The sequence below is a fragment of the Notolabrus celidotus genome, chromosome 21 (genome assembly GCF_009762535.1).
Source record: "Notolabrus celidotus isolate fNotCel1 chromosome 21, fNotCel1.pri, whole genome shotgun sequence".
NCBI lineage: Eukaryota > Metazoa > Chordata > Actinopteri > Labriformes > Labridae > Notolabrus > Notolabrus celidotus.
The window spans coordinates 12,105,694-12,132,845 of record NC_048292.1 but is presented as its reverse complement, the minus strand read 5'-3'; the positions used below and the strand labels follow the sequence as shown (position 1 = coordinate 12,132,845).

The 27,152-nt window shown below is 42.0% G+C and overlaps 2 protein-coding genes and 1 long non-coding RNA gene across 5 annotated transcripts; 2 read left to right on the top strand and 1 right to left on the bottom strand.

Annotated features, from left to right (window-relative positions):
- Positions 1–876: 876 nt before the first annotated feature.
- Positions 877–3,561, top strand: LOC117805043 (aldo-keto reductase family 1 member D1-like). Its single transcript, XM_034673607.1, has 9 exons — positions 877–1,210; positions 1,357–1,524; positions 1,628–1,744; positions 1,847–1,924; positions 2,067–2,189; positions 2,392–2,501; positions 2,679–2,844; positions 2,968–3,050; positions 3,139–3,561. The coding sequence occupies exons 1-9, from the start codon at positions 1,118–1,120 to the stop codon at positions 3,179–3,181; spliced, it is 981 nt and encodes a 326-aa protein (XP_034529498.1). The 5' UTR covers positions 877–1,117; the 3' UTR covers positions 3,182–3,561.
- Positions 3,562–4,853: 1,292 nt separating this feature from the next.
- On the top strand, positions 4,854–26,684 carry kdm5a (lysine (K)-specific demethylase 5A). Of its 3 annotated transcripts, none has more exons than XM_034673604.1 (30): positions 4,854–5,427; positions 5,519–6,031; positions 7,757–7,834; positions 8,150–8,272; positions 8,370–8,540; positions 8,733–8,924; positions 9,231–9,309; positions 9,421–9,512; positions 9,600–9,758; positions 9,857–9,976; positions 10,130–10,288; positions 11,883–12,064; positions 12,189–12,351; positions 12,460–12,579; positions 12,667–12,861; positions 12,958–13,139; positions 13,229–13,353; positions 13,455–13,605; positions 15,674–15,794; positions 15,923–16,099; positions 16,187–16,365; positions 16,466–16,604; positions 16,705–16,884; positions 17,031–17,591; positions 18,249–18,407; positions 18,723–18,851; positions 18,951–19,098; positions 19,267–19,487; positions 19,643–20,119; positions 25,650–26,684. In XM_034673604.1, exons 2-30 carry the CDS (start codon positions 5,885–5,887, stop codon positions 25,983–25,985), a joined length of 5,265 nt encoding a protein of 1,754 aa, XP_034529495.1. In that variant the 5' UTR covers positions 4,854–5,427; positions 5,519–5,884; the 3' UTR covers positions 25,986–26,684. The 3 variants fall into 3 exon arrangements, with proteins under 3 accessions (XP_034529495.1, XP_034529494.1, XP_034529493.1); XM_034673603.1 differs by having other exon boundaries at positions 8,733–8,930; XM_034673602.1 differs by having other exon boundaries at positions 4,854–6,031; positions 8,733–8,930.
- LOC117805046 lies at positions 22,003–26,660 on the bottom strand. Its single transcript, XR_004629325.1, has 2 exons — positions 25,625–26,660; positions 22,003–22,279 (listed from the first exon to the last, which is right to left on the bottom strand). It is a non-coding gene; the product is annotated as an uncharacterized LOC117805046 (long non-coding RNA).
- Positions 26,685–27,152: the final 468 nt, after the last annotated feature.

The window sequence follows — 27,152 nt, the reverse complement described above, 5'->3', positions numbered from 1 at the left end:
TCCTGGGCGCAGCCATTGTGCAGCCAGAGCCTGCGAAGCCACTGTAACAAGCTCCGCCCTACAGTGTAGCGTCACAAGACGCTGTGTGCCCTTTGAAGTTTCGTTCTACGGCGGCTGTGAATCAAAGGAAACCCGGAAGGAAAACCCAGTTTTTTAAACTCTAATAACTAACAAAAAATAAACTTTTCAGAAAAAAGAGGCCTTGGACACAAAACACTCAGATACTAACTACATATCACCACAGCACACGGATGTGAGAAACATTCGTACGACGTGTATTTATTTTTTAAAGTTTGACTGCTCCCCCATTCAAATGAATGGGGAGACGGATTTTTTGACCTATACTGCAGCCAGCCACCAGGGGGCAGACACTGCTGAAAGCTTCACGTCCTGCCGAGCCGGATGCACCCCTGGTTCTCAGTCATCCAGGTCATGGATATTAGAACTGTTTATCCATCAGTGCAGTTGGAAGAATAAAGGGAACCTGGTGTTAATGAAGGTGTTAAAAGGTTTATAAGTAAATACATGCAATCAGAGATTGGACCGTTTTGTCTAATTGAGATGGGTCTTGTTTTTGTACTTTATAATTAATTTTTGTAGCACTCTGCTCCATGTTGAGTATATAAATAAAGCCTTATAAATAATACACATTTAATAGAATGTATTTTTTTTTTTTACATTAGTGACTCATTTTACATAGAATTTTACATTATTTTGGGTAATACATTAATTTAAAGAAGAAAAAAACCTGAGGAGCCACTAGGGAGCCGAAACAACCGACTCTTTGTGAGCCAAGCCTAAAGAACCAGATCTCTAAAAAGAGCTGAAATTCCCATCACTAAATCTAAATAGGACGTTTCAGCCTTAATTGTCACTGACTGACGATAAGTTGGAAAAACTTAAAACGCTTATCTCTAATTCTACTTATCCATGTGTTCATACGTGAGACAGTTCTTTTATCGCTCCCTCCAGCTTATGTGGGAGGCTTCTGTCTATCTATGGGAGGAGTTGGAACGCAATAGAGAGACCTACTGATACTTTTATTTATTTGTGGCTTAGGTCGCTGGCACAAGGGGCCACGCTGGGACAGGTCGCAGCCACAGTTCTATAGACAGACATGGACTTAACAGCTGAAAAACACTCCATACCTCTGAGTGATGGAAACAGCATACCTTTGGTAGGACTGGGAACTTATGGGGACCCCCGCACGGTAATACATTATTTTGCCTGGGAGCTCATGTCCTATGTGACATTAAAAATAAAAAAAAATTGCCTGCATGTCTCTTAGCATTTTAAAATATGTTCTTTAAATTAGATTGTATTTGAGATGTTAGTTACACCTGTTGTCTTGTATAGACTCCTAAAGGAACTGCATGTGAATCAGTCAAAGTGGCCATCGAAGTAGGGTACAGACACATTGATGGAGCTTTGGTCTATTTCAATGAACATGAAGTGGGACAAGCTATAAGGGAGAAAATTGCAGATGGATCTGTGAAGAGAGAGGACATATTCTACTGTGGGAAGGTGTGTCTCATTTCTTGTTTGTGCACAAGTGTGTGAAAGGTGAAGTTGTTTTGGTTTTGACTGAAGTCTTTGATACAATTAACACTCCTGCACTGATATGCAGTTATGGAACACATTCCATCCTCCAGACATGGTCCGACCTGCCTTGGAGAAAACTCTGCAGACACTGCAGCTGGATTATGTTGACCTCTATGTTGTTGAAATGCCCACAGCCTTCAAGGTAAACATGTTTTTAATATCCCACCTCTGTCTGTAGTCAGCTTGATCACTACTCATGTCTGTAGATTACTACCAACACAATGCATTTTTTTATTTTCCAAAGCCAGGAGATACATTTTACCCCAAGGATGAAAATGGAAAGTACATTTACCACGAGACAGATCTCTGTGCTACATGGGAGGTGAGATTTTTTGACCAATCAACCTGACTGGTGTCAGAGAGCCCTAGCTTTTTTTTTCATGGACATTTGCTAAGGGGTTGGGCTTTCATAAAGCTAACAAAAGTCTAAAGTCTAACTTTGTACTGATCATGTCCATGAACAGGCCATGGAGGCTTGCAAAGAGGCTGGGCTAGTAAAATCTATCGGCGTATCCAACTTCAACAAGCGACAACTGGAGTTGATCTTGAACAAACCAGGGCTGAAACACAAACCTGTGTCTAACCAGGTACAGACACAAAACATTAAGTTTCTTGGATTTGGTTTAAGGATTTGAAAACAATTCAAATACGATTGTGGGGCTTGTACATTTAAGTTTAACACTAGCGACCAAAAAGCCATTCTTTAAAGTTATGCAGCACACAAAATTTACAAGAAGAAATTTAAATTCTTGATTTGGTTCGTGACATCTTTGCTTTTTATCAAAACAGGTTGAATGCCACCCGTATTACACTCAGCCAAAGTTGCTTGAGTACTGCAGGCAGAATGACATTGTCATTGTGGGATACAGCCCCTTGGGGACTTCCAGAGATGCATCCTGGTACGGAAAAAGTGTATACTTATCACATTAAGTTTGTGTGCAACTAATTAAAAACAGATGCTTTGATATAACTGTGGCTTTAATACAGTTATTCAAGCACTTACAAAGCTGGCATTGTAAAATGGCACTGTAAAGCACTTACTATGTGTTGAGTAAAAGTTATTTTCATTTTCACAGGGTGAACCTAAAATGTCCCCCCCTGTTGGAGGATGAGTTATTGGTATCTATTGCTAAAAAGTACAACAAAACCTCAGCACAGGTGGGCTTAAGGTTCAACGTGCAGAGAGGAGTGGTGGTGATCCCAAAGAGCTTCAGCCCTGCACGCATTAAGGAGAACTTCCAGGTTTGTTCATCAGGCTGGGTAGACAGACACCAGCATGCTGTGTATTGCCTGCAAATCAGCATCTTGGTAAAGAGGAAATGGAATAGAAAATGTGTTAAGGTTAATCTTTTTTATAAACTGCAGATATTTGACTTCGCTCTGTCAGAGGCTGAGATGAAGGCAATTGAGGGACTGAACAAAAATATACGATTTGTGGAGCTTCTCATGTGAGTGGAGTGTATACTTTGTGGGTGATGTTCTGTTTGTCAAATAAATAAATAAAGTAAATACTTTTGCTTACTTTTGACTTTACAGGTGGTCTGATCATCCAGAGTACCCATTTCACGATGACTACTAGAGGCTACAAGAAACTACTGTCAGATCACAAAGTTATCCTGTTCATTTTGCTGTTTTTTATTGTTCTTGGTATAAATTGAAATTTATTTTGGTATATATGAATAAAAGACAGTATATTCCTTGTATTTTTAACAGGCCTTAGAAACAAAGCTGATTGTAGTTATTATTTTACAATGAAATACAAAATCCTGATGTAGCCACTGATGAACTGAACTTTGTTTTATTTATTTTTTTAATCAAAAGCATGTAAGACCAATCTATATACAACTGGTTAACAATGTTATTATTATTTTGTAAGACAAACCAATGCATTTCTGTGAGTTGTAAAATGATCTGGAGAGATAAGAAACAGTAAAGTTTGCCAAAAAGGTGACAATGGTTGCACAATTGTGTAGTCTTTCCAGCAGGTGCAACAAGAAGGCTTAACCACGCATTAGTAAAAATGTTACTAAACAAGAAGATTAGATTAATGCATTTGTTTCATCTTGATGGTCTCAGAAAAGATTGTGGTTTGTGATGCAAGTTGTCCACATTACCTGTCACAGGGGTGTCAAACATGAGGCCCGCGGGCAAAAACCGGCCTGCCAGAGGTTTCAATCCGGCCCACATAACGACTTTGCAAAGTGAAAAAATTACAGAGAAGACATTAACTGCAATTTTTTAATAAAAGTAACTACTATTTCAAATTTGTCCTCTGGTGGTCACATAAAATCACAGTGCTGACAGAGCACACCTGGACAGCGCTTTTTTCCAGGACTTTTTTTTCTCAAAGTGAGAAAATAGATTACTTGCTGTTTGCATAATCTGGTTGAGATTCACAAAGCCTTTTTAGAGCACCACAAGATGATCCAATAACTACTAACACTAGCACTACATCCCTGCATACAACACTGTCCAGCAAGCAAACTGTTCATGCTGGAGCTGAGGGGTCCAGAATAGTCAAGTTTACCTTCTTCACTATTATAATCTCTGTTCTTTTGCAGTAAACTTTACACTTGATGAGACTCATGATGGCAAAAAATACAACAGCTGTTTTTGTAGAAAGATAGTTCATCAAATGTGAACATTTTCAACTCAACTCAACTCAACTTTATTTATATAGCACCTTTCATTGATAAAACAAGCAGCCCAAAGTGCTTCACAGAATAACAGAGAGGCAGAAAAACAACAGCAATGGTAAAATGATAAAAGGCATGATTATAAATAAAATACTTAAAAGTAAAATAAAATCAATACAATAAAATTCTTAAAATAAGTATTAGTGGAAAGAACAGTTAAAAATAAGGTAGCATTAACAAGATCATATAAATACAAGAAATAAATAGATACATAAATAATTAAATAGGATAAATATATGTTAAAGCGATGATTCAAATAATAATATTAAAAAAAATAATAATAATAATGCAGTGCAGGGCTAAAAAACACCCTCAGAATTAAAAGCTAGGTTATTACTTTTAGAATTTACTTGTACTTTTTTGCACTAAAACAAAGGGAAAAAATTTGAGTTGTTGTTATTTATAGGTTATTATGTTATGATTTTACTGGTCCGGCCCATCTGAGATCAAATTGGACTGTGTGTGGCCCCTGAACTGATATGAGTTTGACACCCCTGATATAAAACACTGCCTGATTTTATATTAAAAAGTAACTCAAAGTTTCTGAATGTCAGTGAAGGCACCACGAAAGCTCACCCAATCTTGCTAGTCGTGGCTAGCATGTTAGCAAATGCGGATACAATACTTCCAGACGACGTTTAATATGCGGAAAGTGACATCCGGAAAACAAAGCATGCGAATTAACGGCATTTTTCTCCTGTTTTGTGATTACAACTAACCCACTCCGGCCACAGTGGACTCCTCTACTCAGCCGACTTCTCAGCTAATGTCGTGAACGTCAATGTTTAGCTGCGCAACGGCAGTGTTAGCTAAACTGATATTAGCTAACCCAAATTAGCTGTATGCTAGTTTTCCATGAAGTGTTTAAATGAATGGGGGTTGTTGTTGATGGCATCAGCCAACAATGTACACTGGCTAGAGCTAGCCTCCTTCTTGTTATGGTCCAACTTTGCTTATTCTTAGCGCACAAATAATGCTCGGAGGAGTTGACGTCAAGGTTGGAGTTTAAGGAGGATGCGTGATCACGTTGGGGAATGAACATTACAAGCTTGCTACAGGATTTAGTGGATAACTTTGTGGAGAGAATGCATCATCGCGAAGAAATCATGCACTATCCAGGGACCTAGAGGTAGCAGGAGCAACGTTAGCTTACGTACAATAACATTGTGAAGCCTGAGTTTGTTGTTTTGTTTTCTTTTGATCACAAACTTCTATTTTAGCTGCCTGTTTCTGGGTTGGCTGTTGTTGTGAGGCTGGAGGAATGATGGCGTTTCAGACTGACCCTGCCCTCCGTCCCAGGTAGGGTGGTGAAGACTCCCCCGGCCTGCCCTGGCCTGGCCCTCTGATTACGGATGATGGGAACACATTGATCAGCCCTGTTGTGTAGTATTTATGCAATCACTTCTTTTATGATTTGGACTTGTGATGCCATGCCAATGAAGTGACTTGAAGGATTGTGGTGGACACAGAGGAAGTTCCCCCAAAGACCAGAGTTATTGGATTTAATCATGGACTCTTGAGCAACAAAACCTACATTTTAGCTGATCATTTTTTTTAAAGACTGTTTCTACATCACATCACCAAACATGTCTGCGTTTGCGGAGTTCGTCCCCCCGCCTGAATGCCCGGTTTTTGAGCCGAGCTGGGAGGATTTCTCGGATCCTTTAGGATTTATCAACAAGATTAGACCCATCGCAGAGAAAACGGGCATCTGCAAGATCCGACCCCCAGAGGTAAAGTCACAAATCTTTTTTTTTTTTTTTTTTTTTACATCCTTTGATAAACATGAAGTTAAAGTCAGGCTGCTTGGCTTGTGATGCTCCTACGTAGCTGGCTCTGGTGTGTTATGGCCTGCGTGTTCTTGGCGACATTACCAGTTGCCATTAGTCTAATAATAAAGGTCAGATCACACTCAATTGTATTCTGATCTCAAGAAATGCGACATGTACACACATAGATGAAATCCAGCTTCATTTATTTCTTGGGAAAGTTTTTGAACAAACGTCATGAATTCATCTGCTTATTGTTTCCTGCTTTGATAAGTTACATGTCAGTGTTTGCATCACGAAGATTGCTCCACATTAGGGATACACAATATTGGATAATATGCCGATATTTTACAACTAATATAGCCAAATACCGATATTTTTTCCCACACCTAATTGCAGAGATTCAATTCAATTCAAAACCTTTATTTAGCCCTATTTTTTTTTACCAATACCGATACCGATATTTTTTTTCCTGCACACCTAATTGCAGAGATCATCAATTCTCTTCTGTATTGGAATTAGTGTACAGTATTATGGTGATACTCTTATCACATTTGTTATGTAATATTTATTTCTTGTGCAAAATAAGAAAAATATTTAATACTTAAAACTGCATATTTATTTATGAAAATTGCTTTCAAACAAAATTCATACAAAAGGATACATCCTACTCTCCCTGAGACAATCATAACAATACCCACAACCAGGGCAAATTTGCCCAAATTCACATTTCACATAGTAAGTAAACCTAACCTCTGTTCACAGGGAACATGTGAAAAGAGCAACTTTACAGCAATTAAACCTTAATTAAATACAGTGGTTTACTCTTTGACAGTAAATGTGCCTAAATTAGTCAGCTACATGTAGCTTACAGACTAGTGTTATAGTACTCAAGACCGGTCTTGGTCTCGAGACCCTTTTTTTAAGGTCTCGGTCTCGGTCTCAGACTCAAAAGCATTTTTACTCAGTATTGTCCCGGTCTCAGACTGGGCGAACTCAGTATTTATATCAAGACTAGTCGAGACCACCACTGTGTCCCTGTCATTACTGGGATAAGAGAGAACCCCCCCCCAAAACAGAAGTGTTTTATTTTGTTAAATCTCATAATGATTTTTCATTGATCTATATGGTCTTGACTCAGTCTCGGTCCCTAAATGTCTTGTGCTTGTCTTGGTCTTGGTGCACTCTGGTCTCGGACATGTCTTGGTCTCGGTTAATGTGGCACAACTCGTGTGCAGCAGCCCATTGTTTTATTGGTTAATTATATTGTTATATATTATATAGTTCATTTTAAAGCCAATATCAGCCGATACCAATAATGAGCCAATAATATCGTACATCCCTAGTCCACATGCAGGCCTGTCGCTTTCTATCGCCCATATTTATGCTCTGATCTATAAAAACAGATTTCAATACGTGTTGATTTGTTGGATCTTTTATATGCTGGGGTCTACACAGGCAGCAACACATTATCTCTCTTCAGGATTTCTGAACAGCTGATAAAAAATAGTCCTAGCTGCACTTTTCAAACTGTGTTATGACAAGTCCCATCCCCTTATGTCACCAGATACACTGCACCTGTTTTTTTAAAACTGAGAAACACCGGTTTAACCCATCACACAGACACTGAACTATTGTCGATGTTATTTTTAAAAGACTCCCTTGTGTCCCTGTACTCTCGTCAATCAGGACTGGCAACCTCCCTTTGCCTGCGATGTTCGCAACTTCCGCTTCACTCCTCGGGTACAGAGACTGAACGAACTGGAGGTGAGTTTGCCAAGAAGATGCATTCTGAGTGAAGGTGTGTCAGGCATTGGAAATAATACATTCCTCCTCCCCGGGTTCCTACCTGTGTTATCCTCTACCTTGACACTGAACATTTTCTCGACTCTGCATTGTAGCAGAGCAGCAGGACAGCTCCAGTACAAGAGCTTGAAGGTTTTCCATGTAACCAGAGAAGTGTGGTTGTGTGTCACAGAAGCCAATTCAACATGAATTTGCCTAAGGTGTAAAATATGAAGCATCACTCCCCTCCCCTGCATTCATAATACGTCCTTTCTTCTCTCTGTCCTGCATGTCCAGGCCCTCACCCGGGTTAAGCTCAACTTTCTGGATCAAATAGCAAAGTTCTGGGAGCTGCAGGGATCCAAAATTCGATTCCCACATGTGGAGAGAAAGGTTTTGGATCTGTACCAGCTAAGCAAGGTGAGTAAAACAAATAAGGATGTCCATTTAGATCAACTCTTCTTTTTTTGCTTGATGACGAGGCACTCGATTGATGACTGTGATTTCTCTGCTTCAGGTTGTGGCTTCAGAAGGCGGCTTTGAGACACTGTGTAAGGAGAAGAGGTGGTCCAAGGTGGCCAGCAGGATGGGCTTCCCCTCAGGAAAAGGCACTGGCTCACTGCTGCGCTCCCACTATGAGAGGATCCTTTATCCTTATGAGCTCTTTCAGTCTGGAGCCACACTGACCGTAAGTGATTTATAGATAACAATCACACTGTAAATACACAACAGGTCCAGGCAGTACTCTTAATTACTAATATTACATTCAGAGAACAAACATTCTTTGACCCTGACTTTCAAATGTGTCCTCAAAACCTGGAATGGTGGAGAAAAAGATCAATAATAAGTTGTTCACTCAGCATTCTCTCTCTCCAATCAGGGCATGCAGCGACTGTACGATGAAGGAGACGACGGGGACGATCTAGACGAGGGCGTTGGCGAGGAGACGGCAGAGGAAGACGACCCAGATGAGGAGGATGAAAAGGAGCGAGAGAGAGATGCAGACGGTGATGCGACGCAAACGAAAATGCGACTTCTGCCTGAGAGACGCTCCAGGCGCCTGAAGTCAGAGGTAAAAGTGAGGCCCAAGCACCTAAAACATTTTGCTATGTTGATCTCAAAAGTGAAATAGGCTGTTCATGTATTTCACATGCTTGTCATGATCATTCTCTGGAACTGTGTCATTTAATTTAAGCACATCCTTAATAAGTTACTTGCGTCCTTGCTTGAGGAATCCCTCGCTCGTCCCTTTCTATGTATTTCCAGCTGTAGCAGGCTTGCTCTCTTTACACCTGGTCCCTTTACGCGGCTTAACAAATCACCTCTTGGCAGGATCACCGGTTTTACTCTGCGTTTCTCTGTTGTTGCATTCTATTAGAGGGAAAATAAGGAGCCAAAAGGCCTGAAAATCTTTGGTACAAGTCCCAAGATGGTTGGATTGGAGATTGTGCCAGCAGGTAAGACTCATTTCCGTATGACCCTGGGTTTTTTAGAAGACACTGAAGTAAAAATGGCGGTGTTGGTGTGTGTTTTTCAATCCTTACACTAGAACTTTTCCTTTTATTTAGATGATGGTTTCAACAAGAAGCAGCGTCACCTCAAAGCCCAGGCCTTTGCCATCAAAATGAGACCACGGAAGGAGACCCTGGAAGTCAACTTTGTGAGTGCCGTTTGTTTGTGTTTGTCATACATTTATTGTCCGAGTATGAGCCGATCTATTAAACATTGTGTTGCACCAATCCCTCAGATTGACCTCTACCTGTGTTTGGTGTGTGGACGTGGTGATGAGGAGGACCGCCTGCTGCTGTGTGATGGCTGTGATGACAGCTACCACACCTTCTGCCTGATCCCGCCGCTGCAGGATGTACCCAAGGGGGACTGGCGCTGCCCCAAGTGTGTTGCTGAGGTAAGGCTTGAACACCTTGGAGTTATTACTTTCCTCATCTTCCCTTCATGTGTGACACACGTAAGATAAACTCCTGTTATATTTTGGTTTTCTCACAGGAGTGCAGTAAGCCCAGGGAGGCATTCGGCTTCGAGCAGGCTGTGAGAGAATACTCACTGCAGAGCTTTGGAGAAATGGCTGACCACTTCAAGTCAGACTACTTCAACATGCCCGTTCACGTACGTAAAATCCTCTCACTGACCTAAAACAGTTTGCAAAGATGGCCGTCCACCATCTGCCTGTTGCACGCTGTGATTAATTAGTCACAGGTTATTCTAAGTGTTGCTTCGATGCCCTTTGGAGATCTTATTATTTCTGCCTCCCGTCTCCAGATGGTCCCCACAGAGCTGGTGGAGAAGGAGTTCTGGCGCTTGGTCAGCAGCATCGAGGAGGACGTTATCGTGGAGTACGGCGCCGACATCAGCTCTAAGGAAGTGGGCAGTGGGTTTCCTGTTAGGGACGGGAAAAGGAGGCTACTTGGCGATGAAGAGGTAAGACGAATGTGGCAGTTTCCATGGTTTTGTGAAGCATTGGTTCGAAAAAGATGCTTTTATGTTTTCAGGTATTGGACAATAGTCCTTTGCTGCTCGCTTTTATGTTGTGTTATTATGTAGTTGTAGATTCACTATTTTATAGGGATACACCGAAATGAAAATTCTTGGCTGAAACTGAAAATGAGGAAACCAAGGCGGAAAACCGAAAAAACTGTAACCCCAAAATAAATTATTATGCCAATTATTAGTAGGGAGACCAGGGACAGTTGTAACATTTCACTCCTTGGATTTGAGATGAAGCCATGCATTTTCTGTTTGTGTTGCACAGGCACTTTCTAGGCCATTTATTAGCAGACACTTGAAGCTTGTTTGTATAGCAGTTTGAACACACTGCTGTAAACATCTTAAAAGAGCTCAAAGTTAGAGACAGAAATGTCAAAAATGCTACAACTGTCTCCGGTCTCCCCTACCATTGCATTTATGGCTCTGACTGTGTACTAACCTCAATAAAATCAAGGATCTCATTGAACATATCAGACAATGAGGATGCATGCCCCTCATCTGGTTCAGAGAGGCGAGTCCTTTTTTCTGCGCTGTGTTCTCCTTCTCCTGCGCTGTGCGCTTCTCCGTCTCCAAGCGGGTTCTCCGCATCCATCACGGCCTGGATCATTTCTCGAGTGCGCTGCTTTATTCCCACATCCAAGTAATGACCTTTATAACGCGGATCAAGTACAGTCGAGATGAAGTGCAGAGGGTCTGAATAGATCTCAGTGAAACGTGTGCTGACAGACTCTAAGAGTGTACTTTTCATTGTTTTCACTCCGTGGTCCGTCTCAACCTCTTTGCTTAGAAGACGCTTTAGTGCTGCAATTAAAGGAAGAACGGATGCAGACATGTTCGCCCTTATCCAGACAAGTGTGCACTGGCCGCGGTTTTTGCTTGCGTCATCACAACATTCTGTTTCGGCCGTGTTGTTTCGGTGATAAAAGCCTTTCGGGCAAAAAACGAAAATGCATTTTTTGGCCCTTTTCGGCCGTAAATATTTGGTGGCCGAATTTTCCGTGCATCCCTACTATTTTACTTTCGATGCGGAATCCACTGTGTCACAGAGACACTGACTGAGTTAGATTCTAATCTAAGACACCCCTTTAAAACATTTTGTCATAACCCACAAGCTGTTATATCAATAAAAACATGACATCGTCCATAGAGTGAAGTAATACCACTATCATCTCTCCTGATCTCCCTCTATCCCTCTTTCCAACCCCAACTCGGTCTAGGCAGATGGCTGTCTAACCTGAGTCTGGTTCTGCTCGAGTTTTCTGCCTTTTAAAAGGAAGTTTGTCCTTGATGCTGTAACTAGCTACAAAGTGCTCTGCTCATGGTGGATTAAGATGAGATCAGACTGTCTGTAACATGGGACTGGATCTTATCCTGTCTTGATGTTGGGTCTTTGTTAATGATATAACATAGAGTTAGATTATCTAGACCTGCTCTGCTTGTAAAGAGTCTTGAGATAACATTTGTTGTGATTTGGCGTTATACAAATAAAGATTGATTGATTAATGACACTCGGCTTTTCCTCTAATAGGAGTATGCAAACTCAGGCTGGAACCTGAATAACATGCCGGTGTTGGAACAGTCAGTGCTCACCCACATCAATGTGGACATCTCTGGTATGAAGGTGCCCTGGCTCTACGTGGGCATGTGCTTCTCCTCATTCTGCTGGCACATCGAGGATCACTGGAGCTACTCAATCAACTTCCTGCACTGGTGAGAATAATGCACAAGACTTTATTTCCATTTTGTCACTAATGAAATTAAAACACAGCGCAGACAGTTGACAAAATAAGTCAAGTTATTCTTCATATTTTATAATAATCCTTCTGTTCTCAAGGGGTGAACCGAAGACTTGGTACGGCGTGCCAGCCTCTGCAGCAGAGCAGCTGGAAGCTGTAATGAAAAAATTGGCCCCCGAGCTGTTTGACTCCCAGCCCGACCTCCTCCATCAACTTGTCACCATCATGAATCCCAACATCCTAATGGAGCACGGCGTCCCCGTACGTAATCTGAGCGCAGATGTTTTGTGGGGTTGATACTAGATGTGATGAGATAGCGGGGAAGTAATTGGTTATTACTCACATATATGTTCATATTTCCTCCCTCAGGTGTACAGGACCAACCAGTGTGCAGGGGAGTTTGTGGTGACCTTTCCAAGAGCCTACCACAGTGGGTTTAACCAGGGCTACAACTTCGCTGAAGCTGTTAATTTCTGCACAGCTGACTGGGTGAGGAAGAGCAAATTCTTCTTCTGGATCATGAAAAAATGTTCCTGTTTCACATGCATGCTCATCCTTTTCTGTGCATATTTTCAGTTACCCATGGGGCGTCAGTGTGTGGCCCATTACAGACGCCTACATCGCTATTGTGTTTTCTCCCACGAGGAGCTATTGTGCAAGATGGCCGCTGATCCAGAAAGTCTGGACGTGGAACTGGCTGCTGCCGTCTTCAAGGAAATGGGAGACATGGTGGAGGAGGAGACGAAACTCAGACAGGCTATCCAAGAACTGGTAAATGTTTGAGTCCTTACCAAAGGGCGAGCTAGCTTCTGTTTTTAAGATCCAACAGAGAAAGCATCCCAACTTCTTCTTCTTCTCTATCCACAGGGGGTGCTGTCCTCAGAGCAGGAGGTTTTTGAGCTTTTACCTGACGACGAGCGGCAGTGTTACAAATGTAAAACCACCTGTTTCCTGTCCGCCCTGACCTGCTCCTGCAGCCCCGATCGGCTGGTGTGTCTCCATCATTGTAAAGATCTCTGTGACTGTCCACACGGCAACATGTGTCTCCGGTGAGAGATCTCTAACCATTACCTGAACATAAATAAACACAACTACACATACCGTCTTCACAAGTTAACATCTGTATTGTGTATTCCAGGTATCGCTATGATCTGGAGGAATTTCCCTCCATGCTGTACGGGGTGAAGACACGGGCTCAGTCATATGACACATGGTCAAAGAGGGTCACAGAGGCCTTGGCTGCAGACCAGAAAAACAAAAAAGGTTTCAACACTTTAAAACTACTTCACGTTTGATTCACTTTGATTGTTTTTTTGTTGTAGTACCTCTTTGTGCCTCGTGTGATTGTATTGTGTTCTTCTTAGATCTTATCGAGCTGAAGGTTTTGCTGGAGGATGCAGAGGACAGGAAGTATCCAGAGAAGGCGTTGTTCCGTCGACTGAGGGAGATGGTGAAGGAGGCGGAGACGTGCAGCTCAGTGGCTCAGCTGCTGCTGAGTCGCAAGCAGAGGCACAGGTCAGTGGACGTGAATAACCCTTCACTCTATCAAATAATAATAAACATAATATTATAACAGAAATTCTACTTTAGCCCCTCTTAGAGTTTTAATGCTAATAAACAACATATATTGAGGCTTCCTCTCTCTTACATACCCTCATAGACCGACATGTTGAATGTGGCTATTAAATAAATTAACACTAACTATAATAATAATACTCTTTATTTATATTGCAGGTTTCTAAAAAAAAAAAGTGACAGTGCTTAAAAAAACAAGAAAAAATAAAACATTTAAATAAGAAATAAATATGAATTAAAGCCGCAAGCGGCGATGAACGGGCCCTCGCACACCTGCAGCCGCCGCCTACGCAACCACCCCCACATACGCGAGCCGCCCCCACACGTTACCCGACGCTTGATATTTGCCGCCGCGTGATGCGAGAGCAAGATCTGAGAGTATACGCTGGCTTAGGTGGTGCAAATGTTCCAAGTTTCTGGCAGATTGACAAGAAAACCTCCAAACTTGACAGTGTCCCACGCCCACAATTTCAGTCTGAACAGAATTCCTTTAATCATTTGTACATTTTCACAAGGAAATCTGTATGTGCGTTGATATGTGTCTGAAAGTCAGCATCTCCTGTTCTGGCCACTGCCTGATGATTTTTGGAGATTTGGGCATTTGAAAGTCTTAAAAAAATATTTTTTTGATTTATATTTATGTATTAATATGTTTCAGTCAGAGATGATATGAAACAGACAGATTTTTAGAAGGCAGACATTTATTACCAATTTTAAGAATCAATCAATCAATCAATCAATCTTTATTTGTATAGCGCCAAATCACAACAAACGGTATCTCAAGACGCTTTTACAAACATAGGAGGTCTAGACCACTCTATGTCAAATTATGAACAGAGACCCAACACCAAGACAGGGTAAGACTCAGTCTGACCCCACCTTAATCCATCATGAGCATTGCACATCGCAGTATTTAGCTAGTTACAGTGGTGAGGAAAAACTTCCTTTTAACAGGCAGAAACCTCAGGCAGAACCAGACTCATGTTAGACAGCCATCATGCCTCGACTGAGTTGGGTCTGGAAAGACAGATAGAGGGGAGTAAGAGAGAGAGGTGATAGTGATGAGACGAGTCGTAGAAGCTGTTGCCACTGTAGTCCAGCACGTCCGTATCAGCTGGAGTCCAGATCGTCCACAGCAGGAGGACGTCTACGGCAGCTCAGAGGAGAAGAAGAACTCAAAGGAAATACAAATAGGGGAAATTTTAAAGATATATTTAAGAAATGTAGCCCAAAAAAAACAATATAACACATTAATAACAGTAATTTATATGTCCAAGAAATAATATATTACCAACAATTCAGAAACAGCTTATACACAACAGTATATGTACACAGGAGGAACTAAACAGAAAGCAAAACAGCAGGAATTGCTCAATCTGGCTGTGATAAACAGCTAAGAAAGAGGGGAAAAAGAAAAAGAAGAAAAAAGGAAAATTATTTTTTTTAACTGTTTATTTTGTTTTTTCACCACTTAACACATTCTCTACACCACTCACCATCCATACAAAGAAAGACAATATTTTTTTTAAAATAAAAAATCATAATAAAGAAATAAATAGAATAAAATAAAATAAACATTTGTATATAAATTAAATACATATATAACATATATATATTATAAAACAAAGATGAATATCTATTTTTTGTACGATTATCCAAACTTTTTTGTAAGGAGAAATGTCTAACCATGTGCTCACAAACAGTAAACTTATTGACCATGTTGGATGAAAAAGAGAAATGTTTCTATATATATTTATATTCTTTATATATAGAGAGAGAAGACATGCTAGCCTAAATCAAAAGTATGTTATTTCATCCATATGAAACACTCTCATTGTGTACAGTGCCCTTTTCATTTTATTGCAACATCCTATTCATTCTTATTAACCCGCTGAGCCTATTCGATTGTCCATCACTTAACCACATTAAGACCATTAACACATCAACAATGTATCTGCTCGTGTCAGAGTATGGACTAACCCAGTTCTCTGTTTCATGTGTACTGCAGCAGCCGTCTGCGTTCTGAGAGCAGTCGCAACAGAACCAAACTGACAGTGGATGAACTCAAGGCGTTTGTGGATCAGCTCTACAGGCTGCCCTGCATCATCAGCCAGGCCCGACAAGTCAAAGTGAGCTCTCTCCACATACAACAATTCAACAAAAAACTTCCTCATACTCGCTTCTCTTTGTGTTTCTTTTCTTAGCTCTTCCTTCTGTTCCCTGTTGCCTGACTTCCTCTTCTTCTTCTCTCACTCAGGAGTTACTGGAGAATGTTGAGGACTTCCACGAGCGAGCCCAGGTGGCGCTGTCGGACGAGATGCCTGACTCTTCCAAACTGCAGGCCCTCTTGGACCTCGGCAGCGGCCTGGACGTAGAGCTTCCAGAGCTGCCCCGGCTGAAGCAGGAGCTCCAGCAGGCACGCTGGCTCGATGAGGTGAGTTCACGAAACAGACTAGTTCTGTAGTTTAACAGTGCGATCGTAACTCTGGCCTCATTTAACTCTTTCCTCGTCACACCCCAGGTGCGTGTCACGCTAGCTGAGCCTCACCGCGTCACCCTGGAGCTGATGAAGAGGCTCATCGACTCCGGGGTGGGCCTTGCTCCTCACCATGCTGTGGAGAAGGCCATGGCTGAGCTGCAGGAGATTTTAACAGTATCAGAGAGATGGGAGGATAAGGCCCGCGCATGCCTGCAGGCCAGGTAAGGTTACATCCAGGGAAACTCCAACTAACAAGACTTTTATGTGTAAAAAAGAAACCAGTTGATCATCCCACGCTTTTCTCTTCTCTCGTTCACTCAGGCCTAGACACAGCATGGTGACCTTGGAGAGCATTGTCTTGGAAGCGAGGAACATTCCTGCGTACCTCCCTAATATCCTGGCACTGCAAGAGGCTCTACAGAAGGCCAAGGAGTGGACATCAAAGGTGGAAGCAATCCAGGTACCGTATTTAATCACAGTTCAACATTTAGATGCTCTAATTACTCAACATCATATAATGGTTTGAATCAAATGCATTAAACGTCTTAACCCTCACACAGAGCGGCAGCAGCTATGCTTACCTGGAGCAGCTTGAGAGTCTTTTGGCCAGAGGTCGCTCCATCCCCGTTCGGCTTGATCCCCTGGCCCAGGTGGAGTCTCAGGTGGCTGCAGCTCGAGCCTGGAGGGAGAGAACGGCTCGCACCTTCCTCAAGAAGAACTCCACGTACACACTGCTGCAGGTGAGCTGTCGTGACAGAGAGTGAAGTTTCTCTTATTAAAACTTGATGTTCTAGCTGAGACTTTGAATATTGTTCTGTGTTTGGGCACATATAACTTGCACTAGGAGATGCATGATAAAAGGTATCTTGTGCATCTCTTATCTTAGGTCCTCAGCCCTCGCATAGACATCGGGGTTTACGGCAACAGTAAGAGCAAGAGGAAACGCGTCAAGGAACTCATGGAGAAAGAGAGAGGAGGCTTCGACCCGGACACTTTAAGCGACCTGGAGGACAGCCTGGAAGAGGTGCGAGACCCTTCCACTGTCGTAGCAGCCTTCAAAGCCAAAGAGCAGAAAGAAGTGGAGTCCATCCACTCGCTCCGCGCTGCCAACCTTGCCAAGATGGCCATGGCCGACCGCATCGAGGAGGTCAAGTTCTGCCTGTGCCGAAAGACCGCCAGCGGCTTCATGCTGCAGTGCGAGCTCTGCAAGGATTGGTTCCACGGAGCGTGCGTGCCGCTACCTAAGACCGGATCTCAGAAGAAGCTAGGTGTGGGTTGGCAGAGCAACAGCAAAGACTCTAAATTCCTGTGTCCGCTGTGTCAGCGGTCGAGGAGGCCGAGGTTAGAAACCATCCTGTCGCTGTTGGTGTCGCTGCAGAAGCTGCCGGTGCGACTTCCTGAAGGAGAAGCCCTGCAGTGTCTGACTGAGCGGGCGATGAGCTGGCAGGTAAGCTTAAGGCCAAATTCCACCAGATCCGTGTCCAGTCCGTCTCTGATCCGTCACGGCACCAGATCTGATAGGTTTCTATTCTAGACAATCTGTTAACTCCCACTGGCTCTGCTCTATTGCGTTCCTGCTGCGTCTCTGATCCGGCAGGTCGGAACGCAACGGATCAGATATGCAAGACTTCTATTTTTGCAGGAGCGGGACAGGAAGTCAGGCACCGAAACAAAATTAAAACATCCGGTTAATTTTCAGAATAAAACACTCTGTGTTATCGTTAGATCGTTTTTAACTTAACTATGACAACAAAATGTCATTTTGAGCATAGGCAGGCCTGGAGTCATCAAGTCAGAGGTTTTCAGAGGCTGATAAAGACAACATGGATGAGGAGAGGAAGAGGAAAATCCTTGATTCAGTGATTGCCGCTGGAAAACCTCGGTCACATGACTCCAGGTGTCCTCGGTCCTGCTCCATGCTCCGTCTGAAAATGCAACCAGCGGGTGTTGACGGACGAGGATCCGTGACGGACCGGACACGGATCTGGTTGAAGTCCTGTGTTAGAAATGACCTCAATCGACAAAGCTTCTCAAGTTACAACCAGCTTTAAAACTTCATTCACAAAGCACACCTTTGATCTCTTACTGTTAACTGTCTTAACAGGACCGAGCACGGCAGGCTCTGGCCACAGAGGAGCTGTCCTCAGCTCTGGCCAAGCTGTCTGTGCTGAGCCAGCGCATGGTGGAGCAGGCTGCGAGGGAGAAAACTGAGAAGATTATCAACGCTGAGCTGCAAAAAGCTGCTGCCAACCCTGACCTGCAGGTACTTAAGAATGATCTAACATTGTTCTAATACAGCACAATACCAGCAAGATTCCAAGAATTATGTTGTAATGTGCTGATTTGGGTTGCTTTGGTTTTGATTGGGCCTTTGATGTAAACATGGAAAATACCAGAAGAGGGCAGTATTGTGTAAGAACAAAGACTTGACGATGACACTGACTATCTAGAAATCCAGAAACTGCTTTGATGGGTTTATTTCTGGGAACGAGAGACGGTATTATTTTTTAAGTTTTATAAACACAGGGACATCAGATGCATTAAATTTGCATGTGTTCTTTTCACTCTCTCTTCCCAGGGACACATACAGACTTTCCAGCAGTCTGGTTTCAGCAGAGCCACGTCCCCCCGCCAGTCAGTGGACTACGATGACGAAGAGACGGACTCAGACGAAGACATCAGGGAGACTTATGGTTATGATATGAAGGTAAGCCCGGCAGCGATGCAGAGTGAAGTTGGTGTTTGAGCAGCTTAAGCAAACAGGATTTTTATTCTTCCCTTTGTGTGTGTCTGTCGTTTCTTGCAGGATCCAGGTGAGGTCAAGCCGTACCTGTTCTGTGATGAAGAGATCCCCGTCAAGTCTGAGGAGGTGGTCAGTCACATGTGGCCGACCGCCACGCCCTCCTTCTGCGCTGAACACGCCTACTCCTCAGCATCCAAGTCCTGTGTGCAAAGTGAGACTTATTTACTTACTGCCACTGTTGCTTTGAGACTGCCTACCCACAACCCCCTGCTGTTTTGTGTATATATGATTCAAGGACATACATTCATTTGTTTCTGTACCAAACTTCCTTCAAAACAGTCCCCTTCATCAACTCACACTCACATTATTTACATTTCAGATCTAGGCACTCCCAGGAAGCAGCCCAGGAAGACCCCTCTCATACCCCGCAGCCTGGAGCCACCTGTGCTTGAGCTTTCCTCACAGGCTAAGGCCCAGCTGGAGGACCTGATGATGCTGGGAGACCTGCTGGAGGTATCTCTGGATGAGACCCAGCACATCTGGAGGATCCTGCAGGCTACGCACCCTCCCTCTGAGGAGAGATTCCTGCAGGTCATGGAGGTAGGGAAGTCATCCATTATGCACACTCGCAGCGCAGCAGGATCTCAATGACAAATAGGGCTTATCGCTGTGTTTGAGTTGGAATCAATTGTTATGAATTGAAGGTCAAATTAACAAAATGAAAGTCCTCATGCTCGTTTCATCTTCATCTACAGCCCGATGATTCTCTGATGGAGAAGCCCCTGAAGCTCAAGCTGAAAGACTCAGAGAAAAAGAGGAAAAGGAAGCTGGAAAGAGCAGAGCACCATCACATGCTGATGGCAGCTGCCGCAGCCGCAGGCGGGGCCTCTGTAATGGGTGACATGCGACCAGCCAAGGTTAAGGACCTGAAACGGGTGGGTCTAGAACTGGGTCTTGGCGGCAAACCCAAGAAGAAGAAGCTCAAACTCAACATGGACAAAAACCGGGAGATGAAACAACTGGCTAAACGGTTAGCAAAGGAGGAGAAAGAGAGGAAGAGGAAGGAGAAGGCAGCGGCCAAGGCAGAGGCCATCAGAGAGAGTTTGGAGAAGAGGAAGGAGAAGAAGATCCTGGACATTCCTTCCAAGTATGACTGGTCCGGGGCTGAGGACTCCAACGATGAGAACGCTGTGTGTGCAGCCAAGAACTGCCAGAGACCCTGTAAAGACAAGGTGAGCGCAGTCCTTTCTTTCTTTGGGATATTAGAGTCACTGAGTGTTGTATATGATGAAGAAATATGTCTTTCCATGTATATACATGTGAGAGTCACCACTGACATGTTGTCAGGATTTGTGTTCCGGTTAAAAAGGCACGAAAGCAGTGAATCATAGATGATTGACAAACACTTCATTGCTGCTGCAGGTTAACGTGTAACAGAGGTCAGAGGCGACAATGTGACTGTGGACCTTTTTAAAACTCACAGCTCTGCATCTTTGACATTTTTCAAAACTCATTTGAAGCAGAGATTCTGGGAATACTACCTTCTGCATAATCTATTAACTTTTACAATTATTTTTTATACAACTTTATTGCTATGGTTACAAATTAATCTTTGCCGACCACTGTTTGTTTGTTTGAATATTTTTGCATTCAAATTATATGAAAAGGGGGGGCCCTGGTCAATCAATCAATCAATCAATCTTTATTTGTATAGCGCCAAATCACAACAAACGTTATCTCAAGACACTTTTACAAACATAGGAGGTCTAGACCACTCTATGTTAAATTATGAACAGAGACCCAACTTCAAGACAGGGTAAGACTCAGTCTGACCCCACCTTAATCCATCATGAGCATTGCACATCGCAGTATTTAGCTAGTTACAGTGGTGAGGAAAAACTTCCTTTTAACAGGCAGAAACCTCAGGCAGAACCAGACTCATGTTAGACAGCCATCTGCCTCGACCGAGTTGGGTCTGGAAAGAGGGATAGAGGAGAGTAAGCGGTCTAAGCGCCCCACATATAGAGGCTATAGCCCTCGTCACAGAGGTCGCAGGTTCAACTCCTGGCCGGTTGACCATTTCCTGCATGTCTTCCCCTGCTCTCTACTCCCCACATTTCCTGTCTCTCTTCAACTGTCCTGTCATTAAAGGTGAAAAAGCCATAAAATAAATCATGAAAATAATTGAATAATGCTCAAAACTCAAAACAACCAATAAAAATAAGAGAATAGAAAAAGAAAAAGAAGAAAAAATAATAAAATCTAAACCCCATTAATCGAAATCACAGCTGCTGCAAGAAATTATTATTAAAAATTGAATCAATGTGTTTATAGCTTTCTAAATTAGTTGTTTATTTTTTAAATATCTCAGGAAAGTTCTTTTTAAAAAAACTCCAATGGTCCTCTCCTTAAAATTTTAATTTTGTGCAACCAATGGTTAATAAAAAAACTAATTTATTGACACTTTTATAGAAAAGGAGGAGAAAAAAAGACATTTTATTAAAGAAGCTAAAAACCCACATTTTTCATTAGAAATTATGGAATGTATGAAATTCTGCTGTAGTTCACTAAATGTGTTGTCTAGTCAATAAATGTTTCAGCTCCTGTGAATTAGAAAAGATAATAAAGATTATATGTATTTAGATTTTTTGAACTGAGTGATTTAGAAATGATATTTAAAATTGTAGCAAAGTTGAAACACGTCATATGTAGGAGATAAAATGTATCAATGTAAAGCTTCAAAGAAAGAGTCTGTCTATGTCTGCTGAGAAAAAGGCAGCTCATTCTACATTTGTCTATGAAGTCCATTAAATCCTCCTCGCTTCCCGAATCCTAACACCTGATGTGGTTTTTGTGCTGGTTCAGTTGATAGTTTCATGGCTATCTGTGGTTTCCCTGTCAGTGTGCTCTAACACTGTAGATGTAGGTGTTCTTGCACGGTGTAATGATACTAGCGCTCCATCAACCAGACAGCCCTCCTCTCTGACACCCGGAGAGAAGCGGTACATTCTGGCTCTCAAAGTGAGTCAGAAAGTTCTCTGACCTCCTTCCAGCCCGCTGTTTCCGTGTCAGTGACACATGTTGTGTTGTTATAATCCGAGTTAATAACGAACACTTTTCAAAATGAACATCATGGAACTTTATTGAATATCAACAGCTGATAACAGACTGGAACACCTTAAAGAGAGTTACACATCACGTATTAACAGGCCGCACTGATGTGGTCCTCTCAAGTGACGGCACGGCAGACAGTCCCCTCGGTTAACCAGTGGCTAGTCTTCTTCCCCTGTGCGGTCACAAGGGAGCCAATCAGAGAAGTGGGACTGGTAGGCCTGCAAATCTTTGGGAGGAGGAGTGATGATGAAGATGTGAAGGAGTCGTGCTGAACTTCACTGTGTAGACATGTCGTTTGGGTGATTAACAGTTGTAAGGTTTTCACTCACTACCACTCACTTTACATCCAGTAAAACTGAAATCCAGGACCTGATTCTGATCTGTTCTGGTCCGCTTTCAAGCACTCTAGGGTTGCACAAGTAATCCCAAATTCCTTGTTAACCTGATATGCGCAATTTACAATAAACACTTTGCGAAGTTAGAATTTGTGACAAGAAATACGAAACTTATTCACTGCGAAAAAGCAATACTTTCTCCCTCAGCATGTGTACATTTTGCGTGATGGATGGAGGTCTAGAAATAACGGCCATGCTTTTAAAACAGCCAGATGAAGCTCAAGCTAGCTGTCAGTTACCCCTAACTGAACTGGGGCTAATGCAGCAGTGAACAAAAAGAGGTTTTTACTTTCTTTTAGATTCACGTCGAACATATTTCAAACCCAGGGATTGTTAAAAACATGGAGAACTGCAGGTTGACTTCCAACCTGAGGCTAATATACACTCTTTAATGTTTGATTAGATGTTACACTTACAGTAATATTGTTATCACAATATTGATCAATGTCACCACATGACACATTTTTCTTAGATAATGCACTATAATGTGTTATAATGTAATTAACTTTACCTCTAGCCCATTGCATTTTGGGAAAACTCAAAGCTCCTTGCAGACTTTTTTTTTTAAAGAATCAGAATCAGAAGCCTTTATTGTCATTGTAGCTACAACGAAATTAATGTTTACACTCAATTCTGATGATGCACTCACTCACTCAAGGACAAAAACAATACACACATTTAATCATTCAATACCGACAGGACATTCCAATAAAACCATATAAGAAGTAAAGTGTCGCAGTGTAATAAATAAATCTAAAATATAAAGTGTCTATGCGCAGCAAGGAGGATCACCTGAAATAGAGAGAAATATACACTGTGGGGCTCACAGTTAAAATGATGATGTAATGATAGACTCGACTCACAATAGAAGTTGTAATATGATGTTTTCAAATTTGTTTTAATTGTGTAGTTGATGTTCAAACTTTAGAGACGAGTAGATAAAGCCTCATGAAACTCATTTATGGTGCTTTTATTTTAAGTTTCTCGCTGCCATAGGCTTAGGCAACTTAAATCCTGCTTTTATTAAAATATATGCATTTATTTTGAAAGGATGCAAAAGGTACTTCCTCTATAGCAAAGGTTCCCAAAGGGTCATGAGACACAAATCGGGGGGTCACGAGATGCCATCCAGAATGTTTTTTTTAAGTTATCTAAAAATTAGTGGTGAGTATTAACAAAAACCTCACGATACGATATGCATCACGATACTTGGGTGACGATTAGTGGTGCAACGGATCATCGTTGATCCGTGATCCGTACGGATAGCTCTCCACGGTTCGGCACGGACGTGGTCCACGGATCGGTTGATGAAAAAAGTTGCGCGTGTTCCCCGTGATGACCGCATGTAGAATCAACACTCACTCGTGCAGCGCAGCAGTAGTCATGGCAATTGACGGAGCAGAGGAACATGATAACCCTCCTGCATCTGTTCTGTCACATGTATGGAAGCATTTTGGTTTCCCTGTGAAATACAGTGAATCCTGAATGTGCTTGAGCCACGTTATGAAATTCCGTCGCGCACCCACTAGACAAGAGGCCGTCAATACGCGCAACTGTTATTCCTTCGCTCTGTGTTTTGGTCGGGTCACCGCGTGTTTACAGGGACTTGTCTCCATGTCAACAATACACAGACAGGCTGTTACTGGGTCACTTAGAGTCCAATGCTGCGAGTGCAATTTTTAACTTTAACGTTCATTTATGGAGCAGTTCACATGTTGGCACTTTGCCAGCTGTAGGACCCTAGAATGCACGAAAACGGTGTGTTCCAAGTTTGCATCTCAAAGAAAAGTGGACGGTGAAAATCAGCAATTAAAACAAGAATGCAGTGAAACTTTTGAAGTTCCTCTGCTCCTTCATGTCCCATGCCATGAAATGTGAATGAGGCATGACTGGGCCCACAGTAAATTTTGAGTTGATGGTTGTTTTTATTTAATGAGCAAAAGTTTACAAGTGTTTTACAAAATAAATGGAGGACAAAGTTAAATTTGTCTTTTTTTTTTTCTTTTTTTTTTTGTGCTGATCCGAAAAAATTATCCGATCCGTGACTCAAAACCGTGATCCGATCAGGACTGTGAGTTTTTTGATCCGTTGCACCCCTAGTCACGATAGGATAGTATCACGATATCACGATCTCACGATATCACAATATTGTGATACATTGTGATATTCTACACAGTAAACTAAGAACAAAATAGAGATGGTGTTTATGTAAATCACACAATATTACTCAAAATTGAAAGGACAAATTAAGTCAAAACTATTTGATTGAAAACAACTTTTCCACTTGATTGTTTTTGAAATACTGAAGTCGTATTTTAGTTCCAACTCGGCTAAAATTTGGATTTTTATTATTACAAAAATATGGATATTAAGAGTTAAAATATTAATACCATATTGGAGGTCAAAGTATCGCGATACATTGCTGTATCAATATTTTTTCACACCTCTACTAAAAATATGTATTTATTTTTGTTTATTTACCTTGTTTGCTTATTTTTATCTTCTTTTTTCTTTGTACTGTTTGTTGTTATTGTATTTTTATTTATTTTTTCTTCTCTTTGTTGGTTTTGGATTATATATATATCATTATATATCATTTGTTAACTTGTGGTGAACAAAGAAATACTGAAAAAAATGCAATAAATAAAATTAAATGACAAAAGTTATCTAAAAATAGTTCATTTTAGCCGTTATAGTAAAAAATATCGACAAAAATAGTAGCTATTTTGTAATCTTCAACTGGGATTAAATAACATTAGATTGAAGATATCTCAATAATACAATGAGTTAAATCAGAGTAACCAGTGTGCTGATGGCAGAACTCATCAAACGGCTTAGAGAAACGTGTTTCTTAGTGAACATGTGTTTCTAAATCAGCTACATTTCTAAGGCAGTCACTTATCTGCTCTGTCTAATCTAAACCAATCAGAAGAGAGGATGCACATGGAGTAGCAGAGGACTATAAGGATGTTGATTGTTCACGTGGCCTGATTCTTTTTAACCTTACAGTAAATGAGCATACAGTCATGTGAAACGTATCTAAGGTCCATCTTTGTTTTGAAACCTTTTGGCCTGTTGTCACATTCTACCAATCAAACAATGACTGACCCGCAGCTTTTACATCAGTTAAAAATTACACACTACATTTTGTGTTTAGCTTGGCTGCCACATTTCTTTCAATACTTGTCTTAATGTCCCCGAGTTGTTGTATCTTTCGATGTCACTCACATGTCTGCCGCCTTGTGTTTTCCAGGTTGACTGGGTGCAGTGCGACGGCGGCTGCGACGAGTGGTTCCATCAGGTGTGCGTGGGCGTGTCCTGCGAAATGGCCGAGACGGAGGACTACATCTGCGTGGACTGCTCCAGAAAGGCCGCTGGGGTCAGCGTGGGGGGAGCGGTGATAACTGTAGAGGAGGTGGCGGAGGAGGAGAGCGTAGTGGTGTTGGCGACGTCGTTGTGTAGCGCGGGCACACAGAGTCTACCCCCGGGGACTGTTTTGACCTCGTGGTCGTCCGCTTCTCACCTCAACCCGACCATTTCTCATCAGCAGCTGCAGCAGCAGCAGGAGGAACCCCAACAGGGCAGTTAGCATTGACATACAAGGCAGGGACTGAGACTGAATACTGTACCTCACGGAAGAGCATAACACAAACCCTGGTGTCCAGGCTAGAGGGCCCTCCTCTGAAACTGTGAGACTGCACAGCTTTTGGGGGACAGAAAGGGGAAGAAAAAGACCGAGGAGTCTCCTGTAACAGCCCGGACTGAAGAGCACAAGAGAGATGATGAACTTTCACATTAGGAAGACGAAGAAGAATCCTACTGTCACCATGTGGCTTCAGCAATCCCACGCTCTCTCTCTTCCGAGCACTGCGGTTGATGAAATGGTTCTTAGCACACAGACGAAGCTTAGTCCAACAGTTTTAGGTCTAAAAAACATCCACCTGCTACTTCCTGGTCATCCCCCTCAACAATAACAAGTCGTGGTGCACTTACTTGTAGTCAAACAAACACCCAGCTGTTGTATCGAGTGCAGACAGGCTAATAAAACAGATGTGTCCCTCTCTGTGTTTTACTGGACATCCTGATCTGCTCCCCTCTGTCCTCCGCTCTCTGCCCGGCCCTGCAGACAGTAACATCTCAAACATGTAGGACTCCAGACTAGGAAACACAAATGGTGGTAATGTAGTGGAATTATTTATAATGTACATACTTTTAAGCAATTAAAAGAAAAGGATTGTGGCTTTTTTTTGTTTTCTCACCTTTAATAAACTATTCCTAGTCAAATGACTACGTGTGTTGTTTTATTCTTTAATTTGTCTTTTTTTAAAAAGGGGCTTTAATCGGGGAGTGCTTCAGATGCAGAACTCTCGCTTTTGTGTTGTTTACTCTGAAAGCTGAAATGTCAGCATGTGACCCACCAATCATCCTGAAGGAAGCTGACTGATTTTAAGTGACAAGTTAAGCTTCACATTTCCTGTCTTACTCATTAAGCCCAATTAGAGGAGAGATGTTGAAACTTGTTTTGCAGCTCTGGTATGAAGTACTTGCATTGTGAAATCCTCAATATGGTTTGTTTTCTACACTTTGTGATAAGCCTAGAAATGTTCCTACACAAAATGTGTAATAATTAACAAATGAACTACTTTTCTTCTCATTTGTTCTACTTCTTTTTTCTGTTTTACGTTTTCATTTTGGACATCCTTTCAACATTCTTATCTCTCTGCGGGAGAAAAAAGCAACAATTTAAATATCTTCT